General features: G+C 44.7%; 1 protein-coding gene across 2 annotated transcripts in view; it reads right to left on the reverse strand.

The window, feature by feature from the left end:
* The window catches only part of INTS4 (integrator complex subunit 4), a 45,422-nt gene that overhangs the window by 11,800 nt on the left and 20,652 nt on the right, over positions 1-12,970 (reverse strand). For both annotated transcript variants that reach the window (XM_088140482.1, XM_088140481.1), the window contains exons 13-20: positions 12,325-12,440; positions 11,429-11,562; positions 10,269-10,426; positions 8,681-8,774; positions 7,103-7,183; positions 5,200-5,330; positions 4,509-4,565; positions 2,559-2,718 (exon numbers count right to left, since the gene is read on the reverse strand). In XM_088140482.1, the coding sequence (XP_087996608.1) occupies positions 2,559-2,718; positions 4,509-4,565; positions 5,200-5,330; positions 7,103-7,183; positions 8,681-8,774; positions 10,269-10,426; positions 11,429-11,562; positions 12,325-12,440 (931 nt within the window). The remainder of the gene's footprint in view (positions 1-2,558; positions 2,719-4,508; positions 4,566-5,199; positions 5,331-7,102; positions 7,184-8,680; positions 8,775-10,268; positions 10,427-11,428; positions 11,563-12,324; positions 12,441-12,970) is intronic.

The following is a 12,970-nucleotide window of genomic DNA, read 5'->3' on the forward strand; positions in this document are numbered from 1 at the left end:
CAAGTTTGGAAAACACAACAGTGGCCACGGGATTGGAAAAGGTCAGTTTATGTTCCAATTCCAAAGAAGGGCAACGCCAAAGAATGCTCAAACTATCGCACAATTGCACTCATTTCACATGCTAGCAAGGTTATGCTCAAAATCCTACAAGCTAGGCTTCAGCAATACATGAACCGAGAACTACCGGATGTACAAGCTGGGTTTCGAAGAGGCAAAGGAACTAGAGATCAAATCGCCAACATTCGCTGGATCATGGAGAAAGCACGAGAGTTCCAGAAAAATATCTACTTCTGCTTCATTGACTATGCAAAAGCCTTTGATTGTGTGGATCACAACAAACTGTGGCAAGTTCTTAAAGAGATGGGAGTATCAGACCACCTTACCTGTCTCCTGAGAAATCTGTATGCGGGCCAAGAAGCAACAGTTAGAACCGGTCATGGAACAACCGATTGGTTCAAAATAGGGAAAGGTGTACGACGAGGCTGTATACTGTCACCCTGCTTATTTAACCTATATGCAGAGTACATCATGAGAAATGCCAGGCTGGAAGAATCACAAGCCAGAATTAAGATTGCAGGGAGAATCATCAACAACCTCAGATATGCGGACGATACCACCCTAATGGCAGAAAGTGAAGAAGAACTAAAGAGCCTCTTGATGAGGGTGAAAGAGGAGAGTGCAAAAGCTGGATTGAAACTCAACATTAAAAAAACTAAGATCATGGCATCTGGACCCATTAATTCCTGGCAAATAGAAGGGGTAGAAATGGAAGCAGTAACAGACTTCATTTATTTGGGCTCCAAGATCACCGCAGACGGAGACTGCAGCCATGAAATTAAAAGACGCTTGCTCCTTGGGAGGAAAGCTATGGCAAGCCTAGATAGCATATTAAAAAGCAGAGACGTCACCTTGCCGACAAAGATCCGCATAGTCAAAGCTATGGTTTTTCCAGTAGTAATGTACGGCTGTGAGAGCTGGACCATAAAGAAGGTTGAGCGCCGAAGAATTGATGCCTTTGAACTGTGGTGCTGGAGAAGACTCTTGAGAGTCCCCTGGACTGCTAGGAGGTCAAACCAGTCAATCTTAAAGGAAATCAACCCTGATTGCTCATTGGAAGGATCGATAATGAAGCTCAAGCTCAGATACTTTGGTCACCTAATGCGAAGAGAGATTTCTTTGGAGAAGACCCTGATACTGGGAAAGATGGAAGGCAAAAGGAGAAGAGGACGGCAGAGGATGAGATGGTTAGATAGCATCACTGAAGCAATGAGCATGAAACTGAGCAAACTCAGGGAGGCAGTGAAGGACAGGAAGGCCTGGTGCAATATGGTTCATGGGGTCACGAAGAGTCAGACATGACTTAACGACTAAACAACAACAACTGTAATTAATTTACAGAATTCACTAATGCAGAATGGAGTAGGTTTTTTTGGCCTTTCAGTATTTCATTAAACCAAAGAGAGAAAAAAAGAGCTAACTTGGACAGCCTTAAAAAAGGATTAAACAGATTTTTGCAGGATAGGACAATGAATGGCTGTTGCATAAACAATGGAAGTCATAATCAGTGTTGCTGGGAAACAGCAGGGTGTTACGAACCATACCATTTTCCCACCAGACTGAATTAATTTAGTATCAATATCATGTGGATGTTTTTAAAAACTGAATCCCCCCCAGTTTTGTTTATTTTAATCACTGTAAAAGATGCAATTTTAACTTTAAGACAGGCGAGATCCATTACTAGTGGAACAAGGGCAAAGACGTATCTCAAGTCCAAAACAAGCAAAGAGTATGCATAAGCAGCTCAGACAGACACCTCCCTAATTCACGTGGGAATAAGAAGGGGAGGAGGTCCAGCGCAATCAGACTTGCAAGATTCTGTTATTACGGCCACTCTCATTAAAAGCAGTCTTCGCCCTCCTGTGGAATTGATTTCCTGGTCTGGTCTACCTGGTGGGGCTGACAGGCAGAGCCCACGACATGGCTGTGTCGATCTGTTTGCTGGTTGTTTTGGTTTTGGTTTTACCTCAGCTGCCAATTCTGTGTGTATTATTGTTATATGGTGTTATACGGTGCTTTTTAACTGCTGTTAGCTGCGCAGAATCAAGAATCTGACATAGGTGGCCATATAAACAAAGAAATAAAATTCCCAGAGGCATTAGGGAACTGATCAGACTGATGTTTGCTCCAGCAGGGCTCTGTTCTTAACCCCCAAGTTTTGTGGGAGGGGAAAGGCAGGAGACCGACCAAACCCCCAACGAGGACCAATGGTGTTCAGTGGATGGAGGGTGGTAACCATCTGTGGAAGAGAACAGGAACCGGGGGCAGCAAAGAGGAAGCCAATGGCATGATGGAATACTAAATTAGCTGCGTGTTTTGCTGGAGCTCTGACTGGTAGGTTGCAGCAGACCTCGAACTGAGCAAAGTGGAACTATTACAGATGGCAATGTGCTGGAGCACATCAAGGGATGGTGGCACGCTTGAGCCTAAGGCATGGCCCCAGTGGTCAAAGCAGAAAGAGCTAGGACATCAGCACAGCACAGCGCTCCAGAGTACCTCACCTTCTCTGGCAGCGGAAGGCAAAGGAAGTTACTCTGCCGCAAGGTCACCCGGAGGATCTTGACCACTTCTGAAGGCTTGGAAGTGACCAACCTGGGCATCAGGTCGAGAAGCTTATCCACAAAGCTGCCTTGCATATGAGGGAGCTCGGAAATGAAACATCTGTGAAATGATGAGAGAACAAAGAAGTCAAGCCAATGTACTTACGGCTGTCGGGATTCACAAACTAAAGGGTACAGCTCTGGAAGCTGGCTGATGCATGAGAGAAGCATAAATGGAGAAAGGAGAGAAACTTGGGCACCTCCGCATGAGATGTGACTATCCCAGTATAGCCATGGACTACACTGGTTCTTCCAATTATGTCCTAGGACGAAGCTTATGAAGAACTATTAGCCCAAAGCAGCCACAGAAACCTGGAAAATCATTTTAATGTGATGGTTATACATGAGTGCGGGAACATCTTCACAAAATACAGAGGGAGTTCTGAACGTGGAAAGATTCTGGTTTGTTTATATGAGACAATCCTTCATGGACAAGAGAATATACACTTGATGCACCTTAAAACATTACAAGCTGTCACGCACCCTCTTTGTTGTCTGTGCACTTTTCATATTATCCTTTTATTTGTCAATATGAAAGCTTAATCTCAGGAACTCAGAGGGCTCTTGAACAGATCTGTTGGTTTTGCTGTCACCGCTGAACCCTTTCCTGCTTTGCTTTGCTCCTCTAGTTTTTTATCTCATCGAATGGAACGTGAGTTGGTGGAACAAGGGGAAGATACAGAAGAGAGCCCATGTTTCTTTAACAGGTCAATAAGGAATTGAATTCACTTTCATTAAAGAACTTGAAATGGGTTGTAAAGTGGCTCCCTTAATATTACCATGGATCGATCCTTGCTGACCTGGGACTGGGATATTAAACCAGTCACTTGGAGACAGTGGATTTTCCTAGGCATCAAACTTCTCAGACCCCTTCTTCCATCCACCCCTCAAATCTCTCTCCTCAATTCCCCCTCCCACCAGAGTATAAACTGGCAGAAGGTGTCCTGTGCCCTGCCCTTGGACTGGCAGTTCTAGTACTGCATCATCACACCAGAAGATCTTTTCTCCTCCATCTTCTCAGCAATAGGCTTTAGCACCAATGGCGCCAGTGCTTTTAAAAGAACACCTTCTTAAACTCGAGAGCTAGTTCTCATGAAGACCAGAGGCACTGAAAAACCTGTACCTGGACTGTATCGCTTCACCCTGCAGATAAGGGTACGCATGAATAATAATTCCAAAAGTCTTCAATTTGGGAGCCTAATTCTAGAGCAATGTTTCTCAACCTTGTTGAGTTGAAGTCCACACATCTTAAAGTGGCCAAGGTTGAGAAACACTGCTCTAGAGCATATCCTGAGTGCTCTTAGCAAATGATTATCTTAGAAGGGACTTGGCTGTCATTAAGAAAAACAAAAACAACTCCAAAACTGATTACCAGAAAATGTTGCTCCCTGTGACGTCTCTAACAAGAAAAGCTCTCTATTAAATTAACATTATTTTTCTGGACCAGTAGGCATGTTTCCAGGAAAAGTCTCAGACTTCAGCACTTTGCTACTTTTATTTTCCAATAACGCACTGACGGTCTATAGAATGCAGGGGCATGCGTGCAAATAAATATAATACTCAAGGCTATTTTTCATTAAAACAACCTGAAAATATAAAGTCAAAGTGCAAGGAGATGAACAGAAAGCTATTCCGCTAAAAATAATGGATGAATGAAAGAATCCATGTATGACTAAAAGGAACATATGAGAAAAAAACAAGAATAAGATCAAATTACTAATTATTACCTTTCTGAGAATGGGGGGGCGGGGTTTGCACACATGCATGTGGTCACAAAAGAGAGGGAAAATTCAGACAAGTGCAGCCTTATGACAATTCGACCAGGGAGGAATACTTAACCAGAGTACACACCTTTGAAAACAGTCCACTTCCTGCAAAAATTTCTCACAGATTCCAAGTGGTTCCACCCTGTAATAAAGATATAAAGTCCATTCTAGACATCTTGATGTTTGCCTGTTACAACTGACTTCCACAGCAGGAAGTCAGACACATTATTCTACAGAAAAGCTGGCTTGGGAATGCAAGGGGTATTAAAGATTTCCCATTCCAACTCTTACTTAACCATCAGTTCAGCGCTAGGCCTTTGGTAAACTGCTTTGGAACCTACATCAAATCTGCAATTTTGGGGGGGTGAAAACTGTCTTGGACAAGTGCCATCCCCTGCATTTCTGACATAATACTTCTGTAGCTTCCCTATTTATTTATGTATCTGGTCGCTAAGAGTCGACACCAACTTGATGGCACGTACCAACAGAAGCGAGTATGTGTAGCTCAGGGTTGAACTGTGGAGTCCTTGGAGTTCTCTGAGCTTGGCTGTTGAGCACTGAAGATGTGACCTAGCCGGGTAATGAAACGTTTGCAAGAAAACAACCAAGTTCCGAGAACCCCAAGGATGCCACGGTGATGGCACATAGTCAGTCAGTCAAAAGCTTTCCACAACAGCCAGTTTTATGGACCCACTGTAGCCAACGACTGAATCTGCCTTCCGCTAATTTGTCTTTCAACCGATCCAGCATCCCCATGTCCCAGAAGGCCTCCTTACCCTCTTGCTGTCCGCACGGTCACAATCAGCTGCAGAGCCTTTGCCTGCAGCCTCATATGGTGGATGATGACCACCTGCCTATGCTCCACGTTGCTGTACATGAACTCCATCTTGTACGTTTCTTCCATAATCTAGACAAGAAGCCACTGGTTTTTAATTCTGACAGATTCCCAGGGGGCTACCCAGAGATTGCTTCCCCTGGAAAACATGGTGTTGGCTAGTTCAAACCCAAAATGGGTGAAGCGACAGTACAGTACAATATAACAGAGCCATCATCAAGAGCCTCTTATTAGCATCATGTGATGATTTCAACAAGATGGGTGGTAGAACAGGGGCTTTCTGGACTTCCCGTAGAAGAATTTTGAGAAATTGCAATTTAATTGTTGGAGTTACGGTGTGGATGGATACATGTGTATGATATTCACATACATGTGATATTCACATGCATATTGTATTAATGGGAGAACTCTTAATGTATTGGTGTGTTACTGGGCAGGATATATAGCTGTCGCAGAAGTACCAACTATTTTATACTTCAATTTGTTTTTAAAAAAGGATGTTGTGCAGGAATCTCTGGATTTAGAAAGCAGACAATATGCACAAAATTGTTGAAATGCTAAGGCCAGGGGGAGGGGGGAGGACACCAGATCCCCCAGGGCAAGTTTCTCGCCTAGCCTGCTCAAGAAGATTAGGGTTCCCAATTCCCAGAATTTTTAGCAGACTCAGCTTTTGGTAGTCACAGCCTCACCACATGCTGTAAGGAAAGCTTATTCTTCTATCCACCTGTACAGGGTCTCCATTTCTTCTCTCCTAAACAATCTAGTCTGGCTTCTCTAGTCTGGAGTAGCCCCCCCCACCTCTTCTCCCTTGGAAGGGTTAAACCTCTTAGAGTCTGACTATCTGTGGAACCACCTCTCGTTTTGAATCTGTCTGGGCACAAAGATCTCCCAGAAATGCTCTTTTAAAGATGGGCCCTCTCTCATCAGCCCATTTGCCGGGCAAGCAGAAGAAAACTCTCCTGTGCATCTTCCAAGCTATGGAAAAAGCTATGCTAAGAAAAGCATTTTGTTCTTGCCCTCTGCACCTCCAGAAGGCATTAAAAATTCTTCAGCTAGGTCTTTCCAATTGTTTTTACAAGTGTTTCTCTGTGTATGCATTTTAACTATGTTTAAATTTTTGATTTCCCTCCATTAGCCACTTCTACCACTCTATTGGATCGAAAGGAGGGGCATGAATTTCAGAAATACTATAATTCATATATATTTCTGGCATTCTTACCCAGTATTGGTCATACATATTGCCTTTTAATTCTGTGCCAACTTCCCTGTGGTTTTTTTATACCCCTGCAGAACTGTGTTATATATTTCTCTGTATATGTGTACTTGTGTGTATGTATGTGTGAATACACACACACACACACGCACGCACACACCTGACCTACAGGCTAGGTCAATAGAATACTGCCTTCTCCACCCCCCGCCCTCCAGGCATGTTAGAACTACAGTTCCCAGATTCCCCAGCCAACTTAGTTAAGTACAGTTCCCAGATTCCTCAGCCAATTTGGTTATTTCTCCCTGATGGACCCTAATTTCGCTACCGGCCAAAATTTGCTATGTTGCTCTCATTCCACAGAACGCCACTGCATTTAGGATCAGAAAGTTGGAGGCTTCTGTTAAATTCTGACAAAACCTCAGGGCTCCTCTCTGAATTCGAATGGGAGGGCAGCCTTGCCTGCTCCGTCACCATCCCTCCTCCATTCTTTCCACCTCTGACTCCATGCTCCTAAAACAATCCAGGTTCTTGGTTTTTCTGCCGCCCCCAAGCCAAAGTCACAGAGCCAGAGCAGCTCTCTGCTCTGACTCGCAGAGGTTCCCTCCCACCCCCCACTCACCCCCCAGCGTACCTGCCTGGCTGCAGCTGAGGCCAGGGCATTCTGTTTCACGTACAGAGGAGCTGCTACATTCCAGAGTTTTTCCTGAAGAGCCTGCAAATGAAATGACACCCAGGAGTTTTTGCAACAGATCTCACATGGGGAGCACTGTCGCCCAGAACAACCTGGGCTACGGGAAGTCTTGACCCTGTTCTGGATCTGACGGGGGAGGCCAAGGGGAACCTGACTGCATGCTGGAGTGTTGACTCTTGGATCAATTCAGACCCAGGCACGGTCTGAGTCTTACAACTCCACAAGGCTAAGTCCGATTTACAATGTTATGAATGAGTGCAGCCGTGTTTTCTTGATTGGCCAGGGTGCTGTATTCTTTTCCTTGAAACTTATTCCAGGCACCTTCCAGATTACAACTCCCATGATCCCCATCTACTTCAGTGGGAGGGATGAGCACTTAAGCCTCAACCCACTTATAGGTTACTGGATCGGGAATGACAGTTGAAGGCTGCAGTGATTCTGGATACAACAGGCCTCTTTGGGGGTTGTTGGTTTTGCTAATACATTTGTCCTGAGTGTTATATAAAGAAACAAGCACAACAAAGATTAAACACCTTGAATGAGAACATAAAGGCTGGTAGAGGACCAATGGGAGTGAAGTAACATTCACACATTCACAAGTTCTCTTAATGGTGTCCTATCCTTTGGCACTCAGCTAAGCACAGAAGGTAATATGACTTGGCAAACCTCTAACTTCCACCCTCACCCCCAAATTAGTAGAGCATTGCCTGGGCCCTCCAGAAGCTGCTGGTGAATATGCAATGTTAACACAACAGAAAGCAAACACGATTAAACACAAATTTTAGCCCAACTTAACTTTGGTTCCATATCGTTTTCATTTCAGTCCTGTCCACTTAACGTGATCTAGCAGGCACGCTCATGGATATCCCAAAGACAAATGACATTTCCCTTGCTTACAGTTTCTCTAGCTTTAGAGTTCATGCCTTTGCTGGTGGGGATGGGGGCAGGAGCGGAAAGAGAGAAAGCAGCGCTGAAAGCCGCATGAATTGCAAAATCAGCCAGTGTTCCAAAAGCTGCTGAGACAGCGGCTAATTAACGCAAAGGCTCCCAACTCCAGCTACTGATATGCCGTCCATGAGCCCAAAACTTCAGAAAGGAGGCACAGATTGGCACAGTGCAAACGAAGGGATTTCCCCTCTGCCAAGTCACTTTCTAGTTACTTGGCTTAGAACTGCTTCTGGATGAGTCACTTTCTCGCTGGATCTTTTTTTATTATTATTATTATTAGATTTTTATCCTACCTTTTTATTTCTCTCTCTCTTTCAAGGATGTGAACATACCTATTACTCCTAGCTCCTATACTCATTTGTTCATTCATTCATTTATCAAATGTATATGGCCACCCAACTTGCACACAGCGACTCCGGGCCGCTTACAGAGTAAAATCCCCAATACGAAAACCATCAACACCCACCCCCTGACAATGGGCTGAAAGACAGTGACTGGCCCAACATCATTTCCAAACAGTAAGTGCCAGGACAACACACAGCTACGTGCCCAGTGGGTACGAATGCATACCTTAATGAGAAGGAGCTGGCACCGTAGGTAAGCTGCAGAGAAGTCGGCCATCCCGGCCAAGTCAGACTGGAGCTCTCCAAACCTCTGAAGGTCCCTGGGGCAAAGAAGAGAGCAGGAAAATTCTGCTTTGTTAGCCACAGACAATCAACACAATCAGCTTGTTCGAGTTAAAATAACTCTCAAAGACAGGCTTGACTGATTTGTTCCCAGGGACAAACTGGAGACGTCTGGCCTCCGAGCTTCACAGATCTAGCGAGAGCTGTGTCCGTATGGGCCAAAACGTGGCAGGGCCAGGGAACAAGAGCCAGCTCGTGGCCTTGCTGTAGCAAACCTCATCTAGATCTGCTTGCTATACAGTAGTTTCCAAGAGCTCTGCAGGCACAAGGTGTTGCTGCGTGATTTTGTGTTATGGCACAAGCACCAAAATAACAGTAATTTATTTATTTATTTATTTAATTTATTTATTAAACGCATTTCTATCCCGCTACAGTTCAAAAAAAGCTCTCAGAGGCTTCCACAGAATAATAAAAAATCCCACGAGATTTCAGATGTCATGCCCTGAAATCCTGCAAGATTTTGAAAGATTTGTGAGATCTTGCAGAAATTTGGCCCCCTCGTAACAAAGAAAAATGCTAAAGGGGGTGGATATCCTGTGGATCCTACCAGGGTCTATCATGGGCACCTTTAAAGATGAAATAACCAAGCCTTGTTCTCCATCTCCCTTTTTCTAGCACTTGCAATGACATTCGGTGTATCTGTTGACCCACACAGGGCTACCAACATCGAGACAGATCACTTTCTCCCTTTTGTCTAGGTCTAATGGGGATCCCGAGGTCTAATTTGCCTGAAATTTCCAGTGCAGCCACCACAACAGTGTTTCTCAACCTTAGCCATTTTAAGATGTATGGACTTCGATTCCCAGAATTCCCCAGCCAACATTCTGGCTAGGGAATTCTGGGAGTTGAAGTCCACACATCTTAAAATGGCCAAGGTTGAGAAACACTGCACTAGAGGGAAGACATGCTTTATTAAGCATCATGACTATGAGATTCCTACTTGGTTCAGGTGTAACCAGAGCCAAGTTTAGGAAAAATTTGGGGCACCAGCCGAAATCTTATCGTTACCTTAGCTTTTCATCTAAATGTTTCTACTGCATCTTTTGTTACTTTAATATCAAAATGGTTTCAAAATGGTGCAGTGTGCATGGAGGGGCACATCACTTTGGGGACTATTATGCAGAGAGTGAAAAAAAAGCCACCACTACAGAAAGGTTGGGCCTCTTCTTCGTACAGAGAGGAAAGGATTTTGCCCGTGTCAGTTACCCCTCACTCCCTCTGCCTCTATGACTCGCTCTGCCAGGGGCTGCCCCACAGACAACACTTACAAAGGTATAAAAAGTACTATTGTAACCAAGATCTTTGCATTTCTGCAGCTGCTTCAGGGCACAAACCCACACTGCTGAATAGGGCTGGCCTGTACAAGGGTCTGGGGGCTATGAAACAGAAAAGCATGTGCTGAGTTCTGGTGGACGTCACCAACCTGGATGAAGTTCCCACCCCACCCCTCTCTCATTTTGCAAAGTAAGCACCGAATGGTGAATTCAAGCAGCTCCTGAGTGCCCTGTGGATCTAGATGCTGAAGATTGAAAACTCTTTCAAGGCTCTGCTGTAGAAATTCCTGGGAAGGGTCTTCCTGAAGTGTGAGGCTGGCAGGCACGGAAGAAGATGCCAGCTTTTTCCCAGGCAGCTATGTGAAAAGAAAAAAAAGGGGGGGGGGAAGGGTGAGAAAGGAGGATTCAGCTGGCCATGCAGTTCCCAACATGCGTGCCCTGCCATGAGTTTTTTCTCTTGGAAGTGATGGCTTCTCGTCCATGACTGTGTTTTACAACCCCATTTTCCACTCTCGGGGTCCCTCCCACTGGAAACACGTGGCAAAGATAAGGCATTCCCATGGCACCAGATTCCTTGCCCTCTGCAGCATAAAGTTAAAAGATCCATGCTAAGGATTGTCCCAACAGAATTTCTCTCTCTAGTGCAGGGTTCCTCAACCTTGGCAACTTTAAGACGGGTGGACTTAGTCCACCCGCCTTAAAGTTGCCAAGGTTGAGGAACCCTGCTCTAATGGGCAACCTGCAGGCCACAGGTGACCCCCAGCCCACTGCATTTGTGGCTACTAGGACCTTCCAGAGGGGTAAGGCTAACATTCTCAAACTTCCACATGGGAAGAAATGTTAATGTGAAGAAACAAACATTATAATCCTGCAATGCTTAAGCCACGTGTTGCACCTAATCTGCCCCAATCTGGCTGTTTTTTTCAATGTTGTGGGAGGGACAAAGGCACCCTGGATGCTTTAGGCTTCTGAAGTTTGTCCCTTAAAACCTCACAAACCATCCAAAACAGAGTCAACGTTTTCAGTCCCACTTGCTCTGATGATGCCTTGATGTCACAGGCTGTGTGCCCAGTGGTCCCCCAGGCAAAGCACAAAGGCACATTACAGGCCCCATAACCCCCCCACAACTTGCCCACCTTGCTCTAAGTAAAGAAGGGCAGCTTACAGATTGTGGACTAGGTACAACCTTTTCCAAACTCTAGAGTAGGTCTCAGAGCAGGATGTCTAGACTACTAAACATCACGCTGCTCCTTCAACTCGAACCGGAGGCCTTCTTGCCTGTGCAAATTCTTCAAGACTGAAGCACAATAAAAGCACAGTCACAGATGCAAAAAGTTCATCCCAACTACTCAACTTACCCTCAAGGGTGGGACAAGGTGCGAGAGACTGTCCCGAAGATAGGCATAGTGCCGAAAGGTGTGGTCGGAGAACAGTGCTGGCATAGTCGGGCACGATTTGGCCGCATTGAAAATCAGAACCAAGACTGCAATATCTGTGTCACAGCTTAAGGAGGGAAAAAACTTCAGATCTTTGATTGCAAAGCAGTTAAACAGAAGTCTATAAGTGCAGGAAAAAAAAGTTGGGTTGGCAACTGCAGAAATGAAGCTCATGAACAGAAAGCAATTATTTGGGTTTACTGAAGAGTGTATTAACATCAGCACCAAGGAATTACCTACAAGGTATTTCACTGTCAAAGGTCTTCCTATAAAATCCTTCTCTTTCTGTCTTTTCACAGCTACTGAGGGTACAACTAACATTTAGATGTAAAGGCTGAACAATGGCTTACTGTAAAGTGTTAAATCACAGCTAATGTGATATTTTCTCTTGTTTATAGAGGGACAACTGTATTTTATTTATTTATATTTCACATCTGTCATTGCCCATCTTCCTAGAAGCGACTCTGGGCAATTTACAGTAAAGGAATATTAATTAAAATACAATAAAGCAATAGAGCTACAAATAATAAATATCTTCCAAGGTCGATGGTAAAATTATGAGGCTCAGGGAGCATCCTCACGGCACCCCCAGGGTCTATTACGTCTCTTCTCGCCCCACAGGAGACGGCAGAGCCAGGTCTTCAGTTCTTTCCAGAAAGCCAGGAGGGTGGGGGCCCGCCTCCCCTCTCGGGGGAGAATATTCCATGCTGGCTGGGGAATTCTGGGAGTTGAAGTCCACACACCTTAAAGTTGCCAAGGCTGAGAAACACTGCTCTAGAGCATTATCCACGGAATAAGTAGAGGAGACAAAAGGATACAAGCTGGGTCATCCATGTCTGGCTCGGGGGTGTCAAAGAAAGGGTGGGTGCCCAACAATTCAGGAACAAGTGGGAGCACTAGAGTGGGGTGCCTGCCTCCCAGGAACTTTAAACATCTGAAAAACACCGATTCAAAGCAGAGAAGGTTCTCTTTTACTGTAACCAAACAGCAAATTTTGAATGTGAGTAAATGACTGCAGTTTAAAGGCAAACTTGTAGTCTGTTCTTTTTTAAGTGAAAGTTAGATATTTTAAAATGCATTTGGTTTTTAATAACTGTGTGCTAGCTCTTTTCCCCAATCTGGTACTCTCCAGAAGGATCACAACAGACAACAGCTGTCTGGCTGTGGATGGGGGTGGTAATCAAAACATTTGGATGGCATGAAGATCAGGGGAGGCCACCGTATACAATATTGCACCAGGGGATGCCTAGCTCAAAGAGGGAATATTAATCTTTTTATGAATAAATGAATGAAAATGAGGCTGTGCAAAATTTACAAGATGCTACAAACAACTTCTTTAGTGCTACAGGTAGTCCTCAGTTAACGGCGGCAATTGGAACTGGAATTTCCGTTGCTAAGTGATGCAGTTATAAAGCACGACATCATGTGACCACATTGCTACCAACAGCAATCCTAGCAGTCCAA

This window comes from Python bivittatus, unplaced genomic scaffold (assembly GCF_059951505.1).
Source record: "Python bivittatus isolate LINGU-HERP-01145 unplaced genomic scaffold, Pbiv_v1 ctg000340_np1212, whole genome shotgun sequence".
NCBI lineage: Eukaryota > Metazoa > Chordata > Lepidosauria > Squamata > Pythonidae > Python > Python bivittatus.